Source organism: Melanerpes formicivorus, unplaced genomic scaffold (assembly GCF_026170545.1).
Source record: "Melanerpes formicivorus ecotype bairdi unplaced genomic scaffold, bMelFor1.0.p_v2 SCAF_26, whole genome shotgun sequence".
Lineage (NCBI taxonomy): Eukaryota > Metazoa > Chordata > Aves > Piciformes > Picidae > Melanerpes > Melanerpes formicivorus.
The window spans coordinates 9562879-9583886 of NW_027142378.1; the positions used below are offsets into that span (position 1 = coordinate 9562879).

Consider the following 21008-nt stretch of genomic DNA (forward strand, 5'->3'; position numbering starts at 1 on the left):
CAAGGTGGTGTTCCAGGGCCAATTATCTCAGTACACTCCCATCTCAGTGTCAGCATAATCTTAAACCGTCTCTCACCCCCTTCTCTTTCTGAGACTGTCTTTTCTTGTGGTCAGCCAAGCTTGAAACAGTCAATCACCAATACATAGCAGTCAAGCTCAGTACAACCAGTTCAGGAAAAGAACATGTGCTGCTCTGTACATGTTCTGTGTATTGAAACTGAGAAACTAAAGTGCCTTTTTGTTTGGCCATGAGTATCATCAGCACAATTGGCCTTCTTACTGTCATTCCAACCAACCCAAACCATTCTATGATTCTATGGCTAATAATAATTTTAAATTTAGTAGCAATGTCTTGAGATTAACTGGCTGGTTAGACTTGCAATACTGCACAAGTTAATACTTCAGATTTCCTTGCTCTAGTGTCTCCTCTGATGTGCTAGTCATAGTGCTTAGATTTGATTTGCTCAATTTAGCTCCATACAGCTGGATAATAGTGGAATAGAATAGAATAGACCAGGTTGGAAAAGACCTTTGAGATCATTGAGTCCAACCTATCACCCAACACCATCTAATCAACTAAACCATGGCACCAAGTGCCTCATCCAGTCTTTTCTTAAGCACCTCCAGGTATGGTGACTCCACCACCTCCCTGGGAAGCCCTTTCCAATGGCAAATCACTCTTTCTGTGAAGAACTTCCTCCTAACATCCAGCCTAAACCTCCCCTGGCACAGCTTGAGACTGTCTCTTCTTCTTCTGGTGCTGGTTGCCTGGGAGAAGAGACTAACCCCACCTGGCTACAACCTCCCTTCAGGTAGTTGTTAACAGCAATAAGGTCTCCTCTAAGCCTCCTCTTCTCCAGGCTAAGCAACCCCAGCCCCCTCAGCCTCTCCTCACAGGGCTGTGCTCCAAACCCCTCCCCAGCTTTGTTGCCCTTCTCTGGACACCTTCCAGCGAGTCAACATCTTTCCTAAACTGAGGGGCCCAGAACTGGACACAGTACTTGAGGTGTGGCCTAACCAGTGCAGTGTACAGGGGCAGAATGACCTCTCTGCTCCTGCTGGCCACACTGTTCCTGATGGAGGCCAGGATGCCATTGGCCTTCCTGGCCACCTGGGCACACTGCTGGCTCATGTTCAGCCTACTATTGACCAGTACCCCCAGGTCCCTTTCTGCCTGGCTACTCTCCAGCCACTCTGACCTCAGCCTATAGCACTGCATGGGGTTGTTGTGGCCAATGTGTAGAACCTAGCATTCAGATGTGTTAAATGTCATGCCCTTGGACTCTGCCCATCTGTCCAGCCTGGCAAGGTCTCTCTGCAGAGCTCTCCTACCCTCTGACAGATCAACTCCTGCCCCCAGCTTGGTGTCATCTGCAAATATACTGATGATGGACTCAATGCCCTCATCCAGATCATGAATAAAGATACTGAACAGGAAGGGACCCAGCACTGATCCCTGGGGAACATGGCCACCAGCTGGATGTGTCACCATTCACCACCACTCTCTGGGCTCAGCCCTTCAACCAGTTCCTAACCCAGCGCAGAGTGCTGCTGTCCAAGCCACGGTACCAAAGGCCTTGCTGAAGTACAGGTAGACTACATCCACAGCCTTCCCTGGCAGTCACCTGGTCATACAAGGAGATCAGGTTGGTCAGGCAGGACCTGCCCTTCCTGAATCCATGCTGGCTGGGCCTGATCCCTTGGCCATCCAAAAGAGACTACCGTAGTCGGCAGGATTCGAACCTGCGCGGGGTGACCCCAATGGATTTCTAGTCCATCGCCTTAACCACTCGGCCACGACTACCACATTAGAGTTAGCTGTTGTGTATATTTTATGGGAACACAATACAAAAAGTACATCTGCCTGTAATGAAGCTAGCTGCTTTTAATTATAGCTTGCAGAGGCACTGTGCTGAATTACTTAATCTCCGTGTAAGGACTGGATTCTGGTTTCTTAATTTGCATCTGGAAGTTTGGCAACTTTGCAGAGACTCAAAGCTAAGAAGTGAGCATGTTATACAAGATGTGTTGTTACACACCTGGGAGATCTCTATTATCTGTCAGACCCCCATGCCTTAAAGTTTTTAAACAACAAGAGAGAGTGAACATAGCTCACCCTTGCAGTGTGAGCTTTTGATCTCGTTGCGACACTGTTTACACCTATCTGAAGTTCCTAGACCAAAGTAAGTTCTATTGAAATGATCAGCTGAAGGAAGGAAATTAAAAATCAAGGTACCGTCATTTGTTTTTCAATTGAGATGAAAGATGGGTTGGAAATGTTCCTTGCTAAAACAAGTTGCATTTCCAGTAGCTGGGAGGAGCTCTCAAATTACATTACCCCACCCACATCTGCTTGCTTTCAGTGTACCTGAGGAAATTCTGCAAAGGAACTGAAAGAGAAAAGGAGGACAGCAGTGAAAGGGAGCACACACAGGACAGGTCTAAGGTGACAGAGATTTAAAGCAGTGTCTCAAGTGGGTAGACATTAATTTTGAGTTATGTTCAGCAGAGACAATGTGTTTAGCAGTCCGTGGCATGTTGTTGGTGTTTATAGGTCCTGTTTAAATCAGATCATGTCACTGATTCACTCATTTCTTGATAAAATGTTATCAGTCAGATCCTCAGCTCATATAAATTTTCAAACCTCCATTGGCTTGACAGAGAGATGTTTTAAGGATCCTGTCTGTAGGGTAGAGAGGCCTCATCCTTTGGGTGCTGAGTTTGGCATGGCTTTGTTTTCACTCTGTCATTATAAGCCCTAATTACATTCAAGCATACTCTTCTAATATTTGTCTCCTTGTGTAGAGAACGTTCTGCTAGCTTAAAGAGAACCTAGAAATGAATAATAATGGATGCAGGGGGTTGTTTGTTTCTCTTTAAAAGAAAACATCCAAATCATTTTCAGGGTAAATACTAGAGATTGTTTTGGTTTTATACAGTAAGTTCTCATTGGAGAATACTGATGTTACAGTATGACAGACCTCTGTAGCGTCTCATTGGCTCAACATTGGAATGGTTTGCCATTTTCTTTATACAACATCTTTTTGCACCCATGCAATTGAGTTTAAATTGTTAGTATGGTGTTCAAGGAATGTCAGTGGAGTATTTTGGACTCCCCTCCAGTGTTTCTTCTAATCCTTTCCAAAATAGAGGTAATTATGTGTCATCTCTGAGGAATTTGTAATGCAGCATACTATGCCCCTTGAGGGTCTTTCTTAGGTCATATGTATGTGAGGCCTGGAAAAGTCATGTTGACATAGATTTATATTAGAATATTAGCAATACGACAATGATACAGCTGTGCATTTGTTCCTTGGTGTTCCCCTCTGACTTGGGCTCTGGCCTAGAAGTGATGTTGGTGTCAGAATATGTCAGATCACTTGTTTCTTAAAGCAGGCCTATGAAGAAGTCTTGCCAGTGTATGAAAGTCGTGGTTGGAAAATCTGCTTGATGGTGGTTGGATTTTTTTTCTCCCTGCTGTTTTGGATATTTTTTGTCAGCAGGAAGCTACAGGAGAGGCCTCTGTGCCACTTGAACATTCTCTCATGTCTACAGAACTGGGCATGGTACCAAAGAATATTCACTGCATAGTTTGTATAGGCAGCCCATTACCTGTAGAGGCTCTACCAGTGACCTTGTGGTTCTCATAACCAAGAATCCTAAGTACTGCAGAAGTGGTGTGACCAATCTTCCTGGCCCTCTGAGCCACATACCAAAATTTAGAGCTGCCACACAGCCAGCTTGTACTTTGGTGAAGCGAGAGAGAAATGCGCTGTGTGCTTTTTGCAGGTGGGAAGCAACAGTGGCTCCCAGGAATGCTAGCTGTCCATTGCGGGTCAGGGCTAGAGGCTGTAGAGTGCAGCTTCAAGATGTAATGAAATATGTAATGTTGACTTTGGTAGAATCTGATCAATTACTCCCTCTCACGGTGGGGATTTATCCTACGTAAGCACAGCCCTGCTGTTGGACATGGGACAGCATGTGAGCGTGGAAGCTGTGCTTGAAAACCTTGTAGCCCAGGAGAAACAGGCTGGCAACCACTCTTGTAGTTCTCTGTTGTTGACATTTCAAGTGACACTGCTGCTTTGCCTTTGTCTTGAGATCAGTGCAGTCCATGTTAAACCCAACTGGCATCCACTGTAGTGACTAGACTGTGGGTTGTATTTTGTATTATCACACAAGGGCTTGCAGTGATAGGACAAGGGGGAATGACTTTAAGTTTGAAGAGGGTAGATTTAGACCACAGTGAGGGTGGTGAGACATTGGAACAGGTTGCCCAGGGAAGTTGTGGATGCCTCCTCCCTAGAAGTGTTCAAAGCCAGGTTAGACAGGGCCTTGTACAACCTGGTCTAGTGGAAGGTTGCCCTGCACGTGGCAGGGGGCTTGGCACTTGATGGCCTTTAAGGTCCCTCCCAACCCAACCCATTCTGTAATTCTACAACTCTATGATCATTTGTACACTTCAGATAGCAGTGCCAGGACTTAGCATGCAAAATTTGTGGCGAGTCCCTGCAGAACATAAGATTTGTCAGACTCATGCAATGTTAGCACATGCTAAATTTGTGCATTCTCATTTACCTTCTGCTGCCTGTTTTTTTGTTTCAATGAGGTTTGAACTGTTAGGGAATCAAGCTTGTCTCTGCAAGCATAACCGCCTGACACTTTCTTTAGCATTCAAGACCAAAACATGAGATTTTGATGTTATCACCTGTCTGCAGGGATCTGGGGCTTTTACTAAAACTCCCCAAACTGACTTTAAAACTTAAGATGGAATTTTGCCAGCAGCTAAGATACACAAGTCATATGTGAAGAACTGTTCTGCCTGACAAATTCCTCTACTACACCAAGGATCACTGGACTCCTTTTAAAGCAGTTTGGCCCCATGAGTGTGGCTCTGCAGCACCCAAAAACAGAGCGAGTCTTAGCAGGCACCATTCCTTTACAACCTTGCTCCTGTCTCTCTTCTCTGTCACAAGAAATGCATCTTTGGGAGCCAGAAACTTCTTATTCTGGCTTTAGCAGTGTCTTTTTCATGACCTGAAAGCCATGAGATGGCCATTTTTGAAAGCTTTTAAAAATAGCCTCTGTGTGGTGCCCTGATGTTGTCAAAGGCCTGATTTTCAGAAGTGGTAAATATCTATGAATACTTTTGTTCTCAGCTGGAATTGTAGGTACTCAACAATGAGTGGTTAGGGCAAAACAGTTCTTCTTGAAGTCTATGTGTTGTGCTACATAAGTTTCTAAGCATTAAGAAACTAATGAGCAGAACTAATATTAAGCACTACTCTTGATAGCAGCTGCTGTTTTCATATTGAAATGCCTTCTGAGATGTGAATTTGAGGAGGGGAAATTAAGGCAAATTATTTTTAAATGTGGTAAAGTACAGTCTACAAAGTGTGAGACTTAATGGAGGATGTTGGGAAAACAGGAAGCTTTCATTTCTTTTAAAAAAATGCCAAAACTCTGTAGTCTTCTAAGACTGAAAATAACTGAATAATGTTCTTTGCTGTTGCTTTAAGCTACAGTGTCTGCCACTCCATCTTCTCTTTCCTTTTTCTGCTCTCAGGAGACTAGTTCTGCAGAAAGTGGGCTTTGAGATTTGGGAGTACTTAAGAAAGATGGGATATAGCAGTGCACATTACCACTGTGTTAGGGTCAGAACTCAGAATAATATTTTAATTTCTGAGCCCCTTCCTCAGCTGACTCTCACAAAGGAGGCTTGTGAAGCATCGATGCCATTTCAAGCCGATCTTACTCATGTGCTTTTACAAGGAAGAAGCAGATTATTTTGAAAGTAACCAGTCTACAGAATATTGTTCCAAATAAATTACAATACTGGGCACTCTCCCTGATATTTTGGTCTGCTGATTGCTCTTGGAGCCTGAGTACTGTGCTGTTTGCATTGTACTTAGGTATGGCTGAGTTTCATTCTGCTATCCCTAGGGCCCTCGTGAAGAAGAGATTCATTTCTCCTGAGATTACCCCAATGAGCAAAGAAATGAAATAAATAATATTACTCTTTTAGTTCTGTCAAGTATAGTAGCTCATACAGCCTTTCAAGGCTGCGTTAGCATGGGCTAGGTACTTCATCAGTGCATAAAAAGCCATCCTTTACAAGAGCAGCACAGCAAAATGAGGCCAGTGTGAGCCTTTCCATGCAAAAGAGTGAGCCTTTTTTCCCCTCCCTAATGCAAGCCTACAGGGGTTTATTTTCCAGCGTGTGTGAGTCTTGGGGCAAATCAGCTTGCTTGAAATTCTTCTACAATGGAAGCTCCACATAAATCACTGTAGTAGCAGGGATCTTATTTGGGAACCAATTAGAGCTTGTGCTGGTTGTTTTTCCTTGGCAGCTTTAATGAAACTATCAACACAGAAGTACTGCAAATAAAAGATTTTATAGTAGTGTCCATTAGGATGAAACCCATGGGTGCTCCCATTCCTTCCACAGTACAATACAATGCTTCAAACAGACAGAAAAGGTTGTTATGATAACTTAGTCATCTGTGAAGAACCTGGAGTGCTAAAATGGGATTAAGAATTTTATCATACTGTAACTTTAGGAAGAAATATTCCCCAGAACCAATTGCTTTACCCTGTACTGCAAAAAAATCTTGCCTGAAATGTGTCTGTCAATGCAAAATAACTCAGCAGGTACAGCCCATTCAAAATCTTGGATTATCATTACAGAGAATAAACTCCTTTTTCCTTTTACTTGTCCACTACTCCTTTCATCCAAAGCCTTAGAAATCTGTTTATAATTAAATTTCTCAGCATATCTCTGAAGTATATTATGCCATTTGATCATATTTTAGCTAAAAATCACAGATATTCCTTGTTGTATCATGTAGTTTCTAGTCTTCAGCAAGACTGTACAATAACCTCACAACTCTCTTTTGTACCCTGTTCCCTAGCTCATGCTAGCACTCAGTTTCTGGTTTTGTTAACCCTTTACTGCACTCAAAACTAGTATAAAAATAGCATAATACTGTCTGGAGAAAATGCATAAGCATAGAGAAGTCAATAAGAAGCTGAGGCTCTCTTATCACAGGGAGATCTGTTACTGTGTAAACAGGTGGTGGTATTTTTATTGTCATTTTCCTTTATCATCCCAGACATCAAAACAGACAGCAATATAATTATCCATTAAGCAAATAAAAACATAATATAAAATAGAGTATGGCTGTTTAAAAATCTACCTCTGCTTCTATTTCCTTTTTTTTTAGTAGTGTCAATATAATAGGAATACTGGGGGGTTGTTGTAGTATTTCAGATCCCATCTCCACCTTAAGATAATGAACTGGTGTATGCAAGCCATTCAAAGCTGATAGGAAATAATGGAGGCTGTGGTTACAGCTGCAACACATCTTATGTGCCTGGAACTGTTCTTAGCTGTGTATCAGGCAATTAAAAGTATTTTTTAAAGGGCAATGGACTTTTTAATATATATATATTAATAAATATTAAACTATTAAGTGCTATTATCAATATACAAATATGCCAGCAAGAACAGGAGTGGGGCTTCAGGATGTCATTATAGAGTGCTTTTACTGTTGGTTTTCTTTGTGTGTGTAGCACTCTTTCCAGCAGAAGAAACTCATTAGACCACGGTAAAGCAGAATTAGTGCTATTTCATGTAATGTTATTTACCCTTACATGTTCTCTGGGACCCCATTAGAAGGATGAGAGATGAGTTCCAACAGTGCATGTATGTTAATAATAAGCAGTACAAATGAGATTATAATAAGAAAATCCTGGATGATACATAGGGAATTAGAGCCAGGAGTCCATATTTAAAAGTAGGCATGTACTCAGTGACACTAAGCACTTGGTAAGTCACTCCAGGGCAGGAACCACAAAGGTGGTGGCTGAGTCAAACTCATCAAACCTCCTAAACATTAGTAGTAATCCAACATCCAGGAATCCTGAATCTTATTCTCTGAGCTGTTGGAGGCTTATTTTCACTCTCTTAGTACTTTATCTTTGACATTCCTTTTGGGAAAATTTTTTCATTGAAGCAGTATTAAAAAAAATGAGATACTGACTGTTCATGGGTTCTGAGATGTTACAAAAATGCAGTTTGTCTCCAAAAGAAGATTATTCTGAAGCACAGAATGGCGTAGGCTGGAAGAGACCTTAGAGATCATCTAATCCAATCTCTCAACTAGACCAGGTTACTCAAGGCCCCATCCAACCTGGCCTTGAACATCTCCAGGGAGGGGGCATCCACAGCCTCTCTGGACAATGCATTCCAGAATCTGGCCACCCTCATAGTGAAGAATTCCTTCCCAACATCCAATCTAAACCTGTCCTTCAATTTAAATCCATTTCCCGTTGTCCTGGCAGCAGACACCCTTGTAAAAAGTCCCTCTCCAACCTTCCTGTAGTCTCTTCTCACCTACTGGAAGGCAGTTATAAGGTCCTCCCTGGAGTCTTCTCTAGGCTGAAGAATCCCAGTTCCTTTAGCCTATCCTCATAGCAGAGGTGTTTCAGCCCCTGGATCATCTTTGTGGCCCTCCTCTGGACTTATTCCAACACATCTATGTTTCTCTTACAGTGGGGACACCAGACCTGGACACAGTATTTACACTGGGGTCTCATGAGAGCAGAGTAAAGGGGAAGAATCACCTCTCTTGATCTGCTGGCCACACTCCTCCTGATGCATCCCAGGATATGGTTGGCCTTCTGAGCTGCATGAGCGCACTGCCAGCTCATGTTGAGTGTCTCATCTATCAAGACCCCCAAGTCCTTCTCTTCAGGGCTGCTCTCAACCCACTCTGTACCCAGTTTATTTGTGCCTGCGATTGGCCAAACCCAAGTGTAGGACATTGCACTTTGCAGTTTGCACCCTGTACATATGCAATACTCAAAGTGTGCAAAAAAATACCTTTAACAGGACTGATAGTTTGATAAATTTTCATTTTAAAGTGGCTATCTCTTTCCTAAAGAATCCAGGAATCCCAAGGTTTGTTTCATGTGTCACATCTACTCCTTCCTTGTTATTTAAACAGGGGGACTTGACTTTAGGGATCAGTCTTCGCAGGGAGACACTGTTTGTGTGGTCCATCGAAATCCATTGAGACATGTATAAAGGCAAACATGTGCTTAAGAGCTTTCTTTAAAGAGCAGGGCTCTAATGTCTAATATATGCAAAGTATTTTAGAGATCTACAGAAGGCAAAATGAGTGAAAGGCCAAATGAAAGCAGCTGAGAGGAAAGAGGTGTTTCTACTCCTATTGCGTCACTTCTTATCTGTATTTACAGTGGGTGCCAATCTCGAAAGATAAGAGTACTATATAGCTGGTAGTTTGGGCTAGTGTGTTTTTTGCCCATGCATTGACAGAGAGTATAAGTAATAAACAGCTATGTGCACCATGTGTTGTAATAGGCAATCCAGTGTATCAAAGAACTGTGCAGGACGATGGCTGCTATTACAATGCTAGAACTTCGGTGGTGTACAAATTCCTGACACAGAAAACTTAAATAATAAAGGAAAATTATTCACACAGAGACAAAATTATTGCAACTTATGATGAGGTTTAAAATTACTTGTACTTTCCTTCCTAAGTGCCAATGTTACCCCTATCAACTTGCTAGTAAAAAGACTGGAAATTATAATGAATAATGTATTTTCACCATTATTTGGGAATATGTTTAAATCTGCACCAAAAGGGGCTGTTAATACAAAGTTAAGGTTACAAATGTTTTCATTCTTCCTAAATACATCTTAAGAGGAAGACAGTTCAAAACCTTGTAAGCATTTTGTACTGATGTTTTACTTTTAACTTCCAGGAGAAGTTGTAACTGTATAGCAGCCGCCGCCAGAATGTGTCTGGCAGGCTGGCCAGGACTGGAGTGAGGATGAAGTAACACTGGACTGGACTGCTAAGGATGGAGATTGAACTGGCTAGGAAAGGCTGTCCAGCCTTGTAGCTGCAGAAGGAAACACAGCAGGTATGGGACTGGCTGGAAAAAAAACAGGGGAAATCAGAAGGATGAAAGCTAGAGATAGAAACAAAGAGAAAGGGGAGAAAAACGAAGCTGCCTTGGTGAATGCATTGAATCAAGGAAGGTGGGTAGGAAATACAAAATCATAAAATGGCCAGCATTCTGGAAGCTGGGACAGGGAATGCTTAGCCTGAATGCAAAGTATGGCTGGAGGCTCAATAAATGAGAAAATAGATGGACCTGAAGGAGAATAGAAAGGGAAAATTGAGTCTGGGAGGAGATATATGGAAGCAGCAGTCAAGTGAGTTGTAAGTAAAGCAAGCTAGTCTGTTTTTATACTCCTTCTCTGACTGAAATATCTGAGTAGCTTTTTGCATGAAATTAATAACAGTCCCAACTTTGCCTGGGTAGTAGGAGGGGATCTTTCTCTATTGAGTTCAAACTAGACTAAGTAATCTGGATTTTTAGTCTGTGCTTTTGGTGGGGATTGGAAATAAGAATTTCTTCCTTGATCAGAGACTGCTTGACTTTGGTGATAAACTCTGAGTGTCACTTGTAGTGAAAAGCCTTTTTCAAATATTTCTGGAAGATCCCTGTACTGTTGCTGGAAAAGAATCATACTCCAGAGTCACTTATTCTCCATTTTTCAGGTAACCTCAAAAAAGGTACGCTTCATCTGCTTGGCAGTTCTGGGGCTTGTCATCTATGCTGCTGCAAAGAGAGGCAACTGCTTGCTGCAGTGTCTGTAGATCTTCCTGCAGTCTGTGATGGTACTGGGGTAATCTGTCAGCTCTTTGCCCAACAGGGCCAGTGCCTTGCACTAGCACTGGAAGCTACCTAGTAGCTATTTGGAGTACTTGAAGAGTTGGCCTCAAAGCAAGGATTTACTTATTTTTTGTAACTATTTTGAAACAATATTTTCAGCTTGGTACAGTGAGTTGTAAGTAGTCCAGCCTTGCAGAAAAAATGCCTGCTGCCTTCTGCTTAGGGTCTCCTGGGCAAGATGAGAGTTTCCCAACAAGCTGAAGGTGAAAGACAGTTTCTGTCCAGTTTCACTTGAGTCTTCTTGGGCTCCAGTCTGGACCAGCTGTTTACCATGCTAATTTTGTTTCCTGTAACAATCTGGCCATGCTTGCAGCAGCGTTGGTGATGCTGGGTGAGGATGAAGTGCTGCAGTTGTCTTTGGTATGTTATTGCCAGTTAAACTGGTGGAATCACATTAGGTTAGATTTCTTCATGGCTGCTTATGGATACTGAAGGGTGCAAGATCTCTGTGGTCTGCAGAGATAAAGGCCTTTGGAAAGGAGGACCGAATGCTTATCAGTGCTGCCGGGGAAAGAACGTCTGGAGTCCTTTTAGTGCTGTGCCAGCTCTTTCTGCAGTGTCCTCTTCACACACAAACAGCATGAAAGGGCTACCCCGGGGTCGTAGATGCTTCCATAGCCCTGGGAAAGGGTTGTATATATTCCCATAGCCCTGGACAAGCAGGTTTTTAGTGGCGTTCATCAAGGATGAAATAAGGAAGCGAAAGTTTGCAATACTGGAAGTTTTCCTGTGTCGGGCTCTCTGGTGTCAGTGCAGGCCGTTAACAGCTCCTAGGTCCTGCCTGCGGTACCTCTTAAGTATTTTAAGTCGTTCAGAACCACCAGTGGTAGGGCAGGCAGCAGCTGCCGAGTTCTAGAGGCGAGAGAAGTAGTTACTCCATGGCCGGTTTCCCGGAGAACAAGGCTTGCGCTCGCTGCACAGTCAGCGGCGGGGCCGGACGGGTAGTGAGGGGAAGGCGCCGCGCCCCGCCCCCGGCCGTTACGTCATGGAATTCCAGAGCGCTTCGCCAATGGCGGCGGCGGGCGGCGGGCCAGCGCCAGGGGGCGGTGCGCCAGCAGGCCGGGCGCTCGAACCGCGCACGTTCGGGTGCCGCCCGCGCGTGTCCGCCTCAGCCCCGGGGCGAGAGGGCGCGGGTGGGGACAGGTAACCCCAGGGCTCCAGCCCGCCTTGCCCGGCGCCCGCCGGAGGAGCTAGTGAAGGCCGCAGCCGCAGAGCGTGGCGGGGAGAGCTCCTCGCTGCGGGAAGAGTACGTGGGAGCGGTAACAGCCCGGCTGCTTCCTTGCACGTCCGAGTGTGTTCAGAGCTAAAGCTGTCATGGGCTATCTATGAATTATTCATCTCTGGGCAGATTCTTGCAGCTGGGAACTAGTGTGGCCAGCTTTTAACTTTTCCAGATGCTCATTATGGGACTCATGTGTTGGGAACAGATGCCAGTTTCGGTGTCTGACTTGGAGGAGTTGACAGCATTTGCAAATACTCCATTGCATGACACTGTACAGCTTTGAGGTCTCTTCCCGGCTATCCAGGAAGGTGCTGTTCTCTCACAAAATGCCATATACAGAAAAATTGTTCCACTAATTAATCTGTAAGCATAATTAAAATCCTTTGTAGTTTCTTTTTCCTGACAGTCACCTCTCATAAACTCACCACAAGGTCAGAGGTGCATGTCCAGTATGTCTGCATCAGTCTGTGTAGTGAAAACTGTTGTCTTTGAGTACCAGAGCAGCCAGTATCTATTCTAGCAGAGTGTTCTGCCCATGATAACACTTTTCCTTGTCAGGCTTGATTAGCCCTGAGCAAGCTGCTCTGCTAAACTGCTTCTGCTGCTGGAGGCAGCTTGGATGTCTCTGCACAAAACTGCATTGCATCATCATTACCCATTACAAGACTTTGCATATCATATACAGCTGCTTCTTATACATAAATGGCAGACAAGATGGTGGGCCCAATTTGTGTGAGTACATAATCCAACTCTGAGATGTAGCTAAGAAAACTGCAAGTGACTGTTCAGGGATTAGAGGCTCCTTTCCCATGGAACATTTAATTTCTGACATTAACAGCAAATAAAATAGTGAATTCTCTCTTTAAGTAACATGGCAGCTGATACATCTGGATGGGGTCCTCTGGTGATGACAGTGCTAAACTTAGTCGCTTTTCTAGTAGCTGCACCTCACACTTGAGAGAGCTAGTCAGCACTCATACAGTAGATGAATCTCCTCTTCCTTCCCAGACCTCAGATTCTCCTGGTGTTCCATTGTGTGTGTACAGTTATTGAGTCAGAACTGACCCCGGATGTCCCCTCCTGCTGCTCAGCTCTTATTTTGCAGAACGAGGAATATGGCAATTCCACAGGGGATCCTCACTGCTTCAGCACCAACGGGCCTGCTTATGTGACACTTTTGATATTGCTGTCACATGACAAAAACAACCCCAACTGCCCAAACCCCACCCAAGCCCAGTAAAATGGACTCAGGGGGCTGATGAAGTGCTTTGGACTTTGGTGTGGCGGGGTAAAGGCCAGGCCTCGCTCTCTCCGCAACACTGCCCCACCGCCCAACGGGCTGCTGGCAGCCCCACGCCCTTACACCCTGGGACTTGCTTTCCGGTTCCCCGCTACACCCGTCCGGTGGGTACGACTGGCGGGGACCCGGGCGTAACAGCCACCGGGGCTGCGAGCCCGGCAGGACGGGGCCGGAGATTGTTGAGCGGCCGTTAAGCGGCCGTTGGCTCTGCCGTGGCCTGGCGCGTCCCCGGCCCACCGGGGGAGCGAGGGGGGGGGGGCGGAGGAGGGAATCCCCCTCGCGCGCGCGGCGTGCCTTTTGTGTTTGTACACACGGCGCGGGGGGGGCGGGCCGGGGGCCGGGCCGCGCCTTCCCTCCATTGTGCGCCATTGGCGAGAGGGCGGGGCCGGGGCGGGGCCAGCCGCGGGGCCGGCCCTCCCGAGTCAGCCATCTTTCAATTGTGCTCCGAGCCGCCGCCAGCAGCAGCAGCAGCCGCTTGAGCTCCTCCTCGCGTCCGCCCGCCCTCCTCCCTCCTCCCTCCCGCACGGCAGCCGCGCTCGCCCAGCGGACGGGGTAAGTCTGGCGCAGCGCCCGCCGCCCCCCCTTCCCCCGCACCCCACCACCCCACCGAGGCACCCCGACACATTCCCCCGACCCTCCCCACAAACTTTTGGGGGGTTTGGGAGGTAGTGGTGGCTCCAAGTCCCCTTCCCCGTGCCGCCTTCGCGGCTCAGTCGGAGCGGCTCCCTCCGCCGGCACCCCCGGCCCCACTTCGCGCCGTTGTTGCCCCCCTCTGCTCCCCTCGCCCCCTCTCCAAACCCCCATCGGCAGCTTCCCCAATCCCTTAGCTATCTCCTCAGCCCGACATCTCCCCGGATCGGGTCTGGAAAGCGGCCGCAAAGAGGAGCCACTCGCCAGCCCAGGGTAACTCTCCTGCCTTCCTTCCCCTGCTCCCCACAGTTGTTGCTCAGCTTCACCATCTTGTCTCTTTTCTCTGGTCACCGACCATATTTTTTTTCCTATTGCATAAAAAACAATAAAAAGGGAAAGAAATTCGCCGAAGGAACGACCCAAACCCAACGCAATTTTTTGATTTTCGAGTGCAAAGTTTTCCACTACCTCCCCCTTCATCTGCACCCACATGGTTTGGAGTTTCTTGCGATTTTTTCGGCGTTATTTTTCGCAATTTATTTTTTCCTCCTTTGCAAAAGGACTAGGGCTGCATTTCGTGATTGTTTCCATTTTGTTCTGGGGCTGGGAGATGAGTTTGCCTGTGAGAGGCGCTTGGGAGCGAGGCGGCTTTGGGGAAGCAGTTAGAAAGAGAAAGACGGTACCCAGAAAAAGCAATCCCCCCAAAAAAGTTTGTTACTTTCTCACACTTTATGTGGACTGTTTTCCTTTTATGCACGATAAATGTCGGTTTGCCTGCGATTACCGGCGGGTCAGGGAGCGCTGGCGGGCGGCGACGTTGGCCGGGTTGTTCGGCAGAGGGCCGGCGGGGGCTGTCTCTCCGCTCTCACCCGCTCCGCAGTTTCGGAGGAGGTTTTCGCCGGGTGGACGCGGCGGGTCGGGTGCTAGCCCCCCGATGTTTGCCGGGCCGTATTTGCAAACACTTGGCAGGTGACGGGCGGCCGGCGGGGGGAGGCGACAGCCGCTTCTCCGCGCCTGCTGGCGGGCGGCTTGCTGGGCTCTTGCCGCTGGCGCCTAGCTATTGAATTCGTGGGTAAAAAAATAATATGTATTTTAATATTCCGCGATCAGCAGGCGTTTAATTTCTAATTTTTTTTCATTCCCCCCCCCTCCGTTTGGCGGTCGTTGGCGTTAGGCAGCCGCTCGCGGCAGGGCTAACGGCCGTCCTGCCGTTCAGCGGCCACCGGGGCACGGGGCAGTAGGGGTCCGCCCGTTGAGTGGGGTGGGGGAGACAGGTGCGGCGGGGGCGTGCGCTGACTGGGGGCGGGTGGCCCCCCCCCCTCCTTTCTCTCCGTCTCCCTCCCTCCCCGCGGCAGGTGTAAGGCAGCGACGTCGGCAGGAGCATGGCCCGTACCAAGCAAACGGCCCGCAAGTCCACCGGCGGCAAGGCGCCCCGCAAGCAGCTCGCCACCAAAGCCGCCCGCAAGAGCGCGCCCTCTACTGGCGGGGTGAAGAAGCCGCACCGTTACCGGTACGCAGCGCCGCGCACAGGCGGTTCCGGCACGGCACTGGCAGCACCCCCCAACACACACACACCACCTCCCCACCCCCCGAAAATTCCCTCCTCCCACCCCCGCGGGGCCGCGGGGGGCGGGGCACCACGATTGGTTGTTGTTGGGGGTGTTAATTTTCCTCGCCGCCACACTTCCCAACGCCGGCACCGCTCCACTACGGCGGGGCGCAGCGCCCCACTTACTGAAAAAAACCCAACACCTTAGCACGACAACCCAAACCCATAAATGTCCAGCGCGGGCATGGACCCGGGATTTATTATGAGCCCCTTATCGAGCATTTGTGTACCAGCGCCTAAAACCCCAAATCACACAGTCGCAAACGCAGCTCTATGACTTATTTTCATTGTTATTAATTCTGGATATTGAAGAGCTGCCGCTGGGTCCAGCCGTCGCGAAGTTTATTGTTCCCGGCGTTATTTTAATTTACTTGTAGGGTTGGATCGGTCTCCCCGCGCCGTTTCAGCATGTAGGGACGGTAATCAGCCACGCGAGGGCGCGTCGCGGCTACCGATGTGCAGGGACTCTACGAACGGTCCTGTGCTCGGTCGTCCCGAATACGGGTGTTGGTGCACGGGAGGGTGTAGGCAAGGGTGGGTGGCGGGTCGGTGTGGCAGTCCCCTTTAATAATGAAGTTTTTCCCGTCTTTGCTCGGTGTAGCACCAATCACGCTTCAGCTTGGAGAGTGATCTTGGGCTCAGTAGGGAGAAAGTGGATTGGGGAAGAAGCAGCCTTGAAATAGAGAATATATCTAAGAACCTGCTGTTGTAGGTAGGTGTGAGGCAGAATTAATCGACTGGGAGAAAGGTAGTAAGGCTAGAATAGGAAAATACAATTTCTACAGAAATAAACATTGTGTTAATTTCATGTATAGATTTGAGTTTGCAAAACCTCACAGCAGTGTTGTGGTTTGCCACATATGTGCTGAGAAGTGTTAGTGTCAGTTAGCTAATGTGTGCTGCCCACCTCTTCCCAGACTGAAGGCAGGACCTGAGGAACCTTGTGGAGAGTGGGCAGTGGAAGTTTACACAGGTTGATGGTGAGAAAACAGTGACCCTTTGCCAGTGAACCTGGTTTTGTATCGTAAGCACTGGAACTCTTCTAGTAGAAACACAACATGAGTAGTGCTTAGTTGAGATAGAATCATAGAATGGTCTGGGTTGGAAGGGACTTCTGAAGGTCACCTAGTCCAAGCCCCTCTGCAGTAAGCTGGGGCATCCTCAACTAGATCAGGTTGCCCAGAGCCGCGTTGAACCACACTTTGAATATCTCCAGGGATGGGGCCCCAAGCACCTCCCTGGGCAACCTGTTGCAGTATTCCACTACCCTCACGGTGAAGAGCTTGTTCCTGACATCCACTGGTGAACCCATATCTTTAAGGCAATATAGAATGTAATTTAAATACCAATTCTTCTTTCTTTCTCCTTCTTTTTAAAACTTCCTTCGTTGTGAAAGGCCAGGTACCGTGGCTCTGCGTGAAATCCGGCGCTATCAAAAGTCTACCGAACTTCTGATCCGCAAACTTCCCTTCCAGCGCCTGGTGCGTGAAATTGCTCAGGACTTCAAGACAGATCTGCGCTTCCAGAGCGCTGCCATCGGTGCTTTGCAGGTGAGGGAGCACCCTGTCAGGGGCTAGTTCTGAGGGGGTGAGGACCTCCTGCTATTAGGCAAGGGCTAGTCCTGTAAGCGCTGTCACAGCCAGGCTCAGCCTTTCCCCCCCAAAAACCTGGAGACTGAAGGTATGAGAGCTCCGCCTCCAGCCCCTATTGGCCAGGCTGTTTCTAGGGTTAGCCCAAACTCCACCTGATTGGTGGGCGCCATGGTGGGCGTGGCGCCTCATTGGAGGGGAGGCGGGGAGGGCTGGTGTGAGAGGATGTGCTCCTCAACCCTCCCTTGCTCGGAGTGGACGTGGTGATGCCCTGTAGGTATCGCAGGCTAAAATAGCACAGTGATAAGCCATCAGCTCCTTGCAAAAGCTGTAAATGCTGGGGGGAGGGAGGGAAGCTGCTTTTTTGCTTTGATTTTGTTGAGGTGGTTTTGTTTGGGTTTTTTGTTTGGTGGTTATTGCTGCGTTTCTTCTTACTAGCCCTTACCCCTCAAAGTAGTTGCCCTGGACAGACCAGTGGATCTTACTGAGATGCAAGTTAAATGTTTCCTCTATTCTCATGCCTTTTTGGAGGCTTTGCTATTAAAAGCTATGCTGTCTGAGAGGAAAGTGTCATGTAAAGCTTGTTTTGGTATGTCCAAATGGAGATCATGATATCCTCAAATGTTGTATAAAGAAGAACAGCTTGATAGGCTACATCTAAACACAGCTAGTGAAATAAGTGCTTTTGTGTGATCATTTAAATAACTTATTTAGAATATATTAAGAGTGAAATGTCATTGGCTCTTCCTGGCACAAATTCCTGCACTTAAATTAGGCCTTCTCCAAGGCTCTTTTCATATCATGGGAACATTTCCTTGTTATGATAGAAACACACTTGTGATTAAAGGTAGGTCTTTACTGTTCTTTTAGGTGTTGACAGATTGTTCCAGAACTTGTCTGTAATTGTAGAATATCTGATATGCAGGCAAAACGATATTTTTCTGGTTAATGACTTCCACTGGATAAGGGTCAAGACATATGCCCTGAAATCCTGTAAACTTGCGCAGATGCTTCGCTTCAGAAGGTGGCTGCATGCATTTGCAAAGCTGCTGGTTTTGCTCTTAGCTGTTGTTCTGTCTTTACTGCTGTGAGTAGATGTGGTGGTTCTTAAATCCTGAGGTTTACCTGTGTGTCTTCTTACCAGGAACTGCTTATTAAAGTTTAGTCATTATTTAGTGAATTTTCAGAAGTTTGTTCTGACTGTTCTGGGATCTGCATTAAGGAGTTGTCAGTATAGAACTTACAGGTCACACACTAAGCCCAGTGCATCCTGCTTGCATATTTGCAAAACTCTCCAAACTTTTAACCCCTTTGTACCATGTTGTTTGTGCCAGCACAGCACATTCAGTTAAGTGTCTTAACTTTCCATGTAGTAATTTAGCAAAGCCATAATAGAGGAACGTATGGTACCCATATCCTACCATGTGCAAAATCACTTACTAATGCTACAGTTCCCTGTCTGCTGTAGTAATATTTTTCTTCATGTTAGACAATCTATGTTTTTAAACAGAAACTTTGAACCTAGTAAGTTGATTTTTGTGGTTTCTGGTAGTTAAATGGTTCACACAAGCTGTTTGCTTGCATTTATCCTAAAAAGGAGGACCTCAACCTCTTTTCTATAAGTAAGCCCTATCGTTCCTGCCTTCTCAGTATAGCTGTGTCCTGGTCCACATGCTTACCTTGTGCTCTCATGCTGAGATCATTCCTGGGAGTTTAGGTGTTAAAAGTTCTGAGTCAACCTAAAATGTGTGTGAACAGTTATCATTGCTGTGCTGAGCTTACTAGCAACTAACTTTACACGAGGCAGAAGAACCATAAGGTCCAGCTGAGCATTGGTCTTAATGCAGAATCCTGTTTGCATTTGTTTAGTAATAGGGAAAACACTGTGGTCAGGGTTGTGGTTCTAACCAGGGTAGGACTTGTCCTTTATTGTTCTAGGTGCTGACCCCATGATTCTCACAGATATGAGGTGTGAAGGGGAACTGTACTGTGTGTCCCAAATAGACAGGAGTTGCTTAGGCACGAAGAAAGTATAGGAACAGGACAAGTGTCTAATAGTGGTTCTCTGACTGCTTTCCTATTTTTGGTGATTCAATGAGTTCCTGAGCTAAAGGAGGTGTCCTTTTATTTCTAATAATTCTAAATACACTTTTTTTCCCCCTGCTCACTGCATAATTTCCTGCTAATTTTTGGCTTTTTAATGAAGTCACCTCTTCATTATCCTACAGCAAGGAGCTGTGTGCTTGAGCCGTGTTGTGAAGGAATACCTCCCCTTCTTTTCCCTAGCATCTGCCAATTTCTCCTGATGCTCAGTAGCTTTTACTCTGGAAGAGGCAGCAGGCAAGTCACTTAAACAGTGTAACCCAGCCTTTGAAAAGAGAAGTTGCTAAACAAACAGACCTTTTGATAAGATAACCCCTTATCTTGTGAGAGTCTCATCAGAATATTGATTCACTTGTGTTCTGGAGGATGTCTTCACCAAATGGCAGTAGTACACAAATTTGATGTAGAATAGGGGGTCATCAGAAAATGCAAGCTTTCATTTTTGTGAGAACCTTTTGATGTTTGTGAATAATGGAGACAGAAGGCTAAACTCGGTACCGTGGTACACTGTATTCTGAACTGTTACTGTTTTCCTTGTGCTCTTTTCTTCTACACTAGGAGGCAAGTGAAGCCTACTTGGTTGGCCTGTTTGAAGATACCAACCTGTGTGCTATCCATGCCAAACGTGTCACAATCATGCCAAAAGATATCCAGCTAGCACGCCGCATACGTGGAGAGCGTGCCTAAACTTCACTCTGATGAGTTTGTCATTCTCGAAGCAAAATCTTCTTCCTGTTATTGGTAGTAATGAACGTTAGATATTTTTTTCCATGGGGTTAAAAGGTACCTAAGTATATGGTTGCAAATGGAAAAAATAGGGGACAGAATTGGATATTGGCAAGTTTTCTTTCCATTTTCATTTGTGTGTGGATTTTTAATATAAACAAGGGGGACGTAAATCATCGATGTGGTCAAAAACAGCAGCAACAAAGCAAAAGTTTCAACAATTCAGCTTTATACAAAAAACAAAACAAAAAAAATGGATATAAATAAACCTGTCAAAATTTTCTGGACAATGCCAGCATTTGGATTTTTTTAAACAAGTAAATTTCTTATCAATGGCAACTAAATGGTGTTTGTAGCATTTATATCATACAGTAGATTCCATCCATTCACTATACTTTTCTAACTGAGTTGTCCTACATGCAAGTACATGTTTTAATGTTGTCTGTCTTCTGTGCTGTTCCTGTAAGTTTGCTATTAAAATACATTAAATGATACCTGCTGTTAGTTTTGATTTTTAAATACTGCATGTGGGTTACATTTGATTAAAAGATAATCATCTTTTCCTTTCCTTTTTTTTTTTCCCCGTTGAGATCGTGCCTGAATACTTAGAGCAGATCCAGGAAACAGATGAGGAATACTCTCGTGGCTGAAGCAGTGTGTGTGTGGGGATTTTAAAGAGTGTAAAATTTCTGTGTGCTCCATGTGAAACCAGTTTGGTAGTACATGACCAGGTAGGGTCTGGAGCTGGACTGAGCTCCATTACCTAAGCTACAGTGCTAAGCAAATGCAGTTTTGGTGCTGTTTATATTCCTTTCTTACTTGACTTCATGCTGAATTTGGAAGTATTTTTCATTTTACTGGTTCCTTAGTGTGGTATAAGTGGTGGGGTATGGTGGTTTGGGTGTTTCCTGGGTATGTTTTGGGGTTTTGGAGGTTTTGGTGTGGGGGTTTCCTGTTTTTTTTCCCCCATTTTGCTTTAAAAAAATCCCAAACCAACCAAAGAAAAGAAGCCACAAAACAGAAAAACAAACACCAGCAAACCCCCCCAAAACCACAGAA

The 21008-nt window shown here is 46.0% G+C and overlaps 1 protein-coding gene and 1 non-coding gene across 3 annotated transcripts; one reads left to right on the top strand and one right to left on the bottom strand.

Annotated features, from left to right (window-relative positions):
- Positions 1-1722: 1722 nt before the first annotated feature.
- Positions 1723-1804, bottom strand: TRNAS-AGA (transfer RNA serine (anticodon AGA)). The gene has a single exon. It is a non-coding gene; the product is annotated as a tRNA-Ser (tRNA).
- An 11936-nt stretch (positions 1805-13740) lies between these two features.
- Positions 13741-20443, top strand: H3-3A (H3.3 histone A). Of its 2 annotated transcripts, none has more exons than XM_068153577.1 (4): positions 13741-13844; positions 15278-15432; positions 16928-17081; positions 19782-20443. In XM_068153577.1, the coding sequence occupies exons 2-4, from the start codon at positions 15305-15307 to the stop codon at positions 19908-19910; spliced, it is 411 nt and encodes a 136-aa protein (XP_068009678.1). In that variant the 5' UTR covers positions 13741-13844; positions 15278-15304; the 3' UTR covers positions 19911-20443. The 2 variants fall into 2 exon arrangements, with proteins under 2 accessions (XP_068009678.1, XP_068009679.1); XM_068153578.1 differs by lacking the exon at positions 13741-13844 and adding an exon at positions 14122-14195.
- The last annotated feature ends 565 nt before the right edge of the window (positions 20444-21008 follow it).

Coding starts and splice junctions, on each gene's coding strand:
- H3-3A (XM_068153577.1), top strand. CDS start 15,305: ATGGCCCGTACCAAGCAAACGGCCCGCAAGTCCACCGGCGGCAAGGCG. Junction 15,433..16,927: donor AAGAAGCCGCACCGTTACCG/GTACGCAGCGCC, acceptor TCGTTGTGAAAG/GCCAGGTACCGTGGCTCTGC. Junction 17,082..19,781: donor CTGCCATCGGTGCTTTGCAG/GTGAGGGAGCAC, acceptor CTTCTACACTAG/GAGGCAAGTGAAGCCTACTT.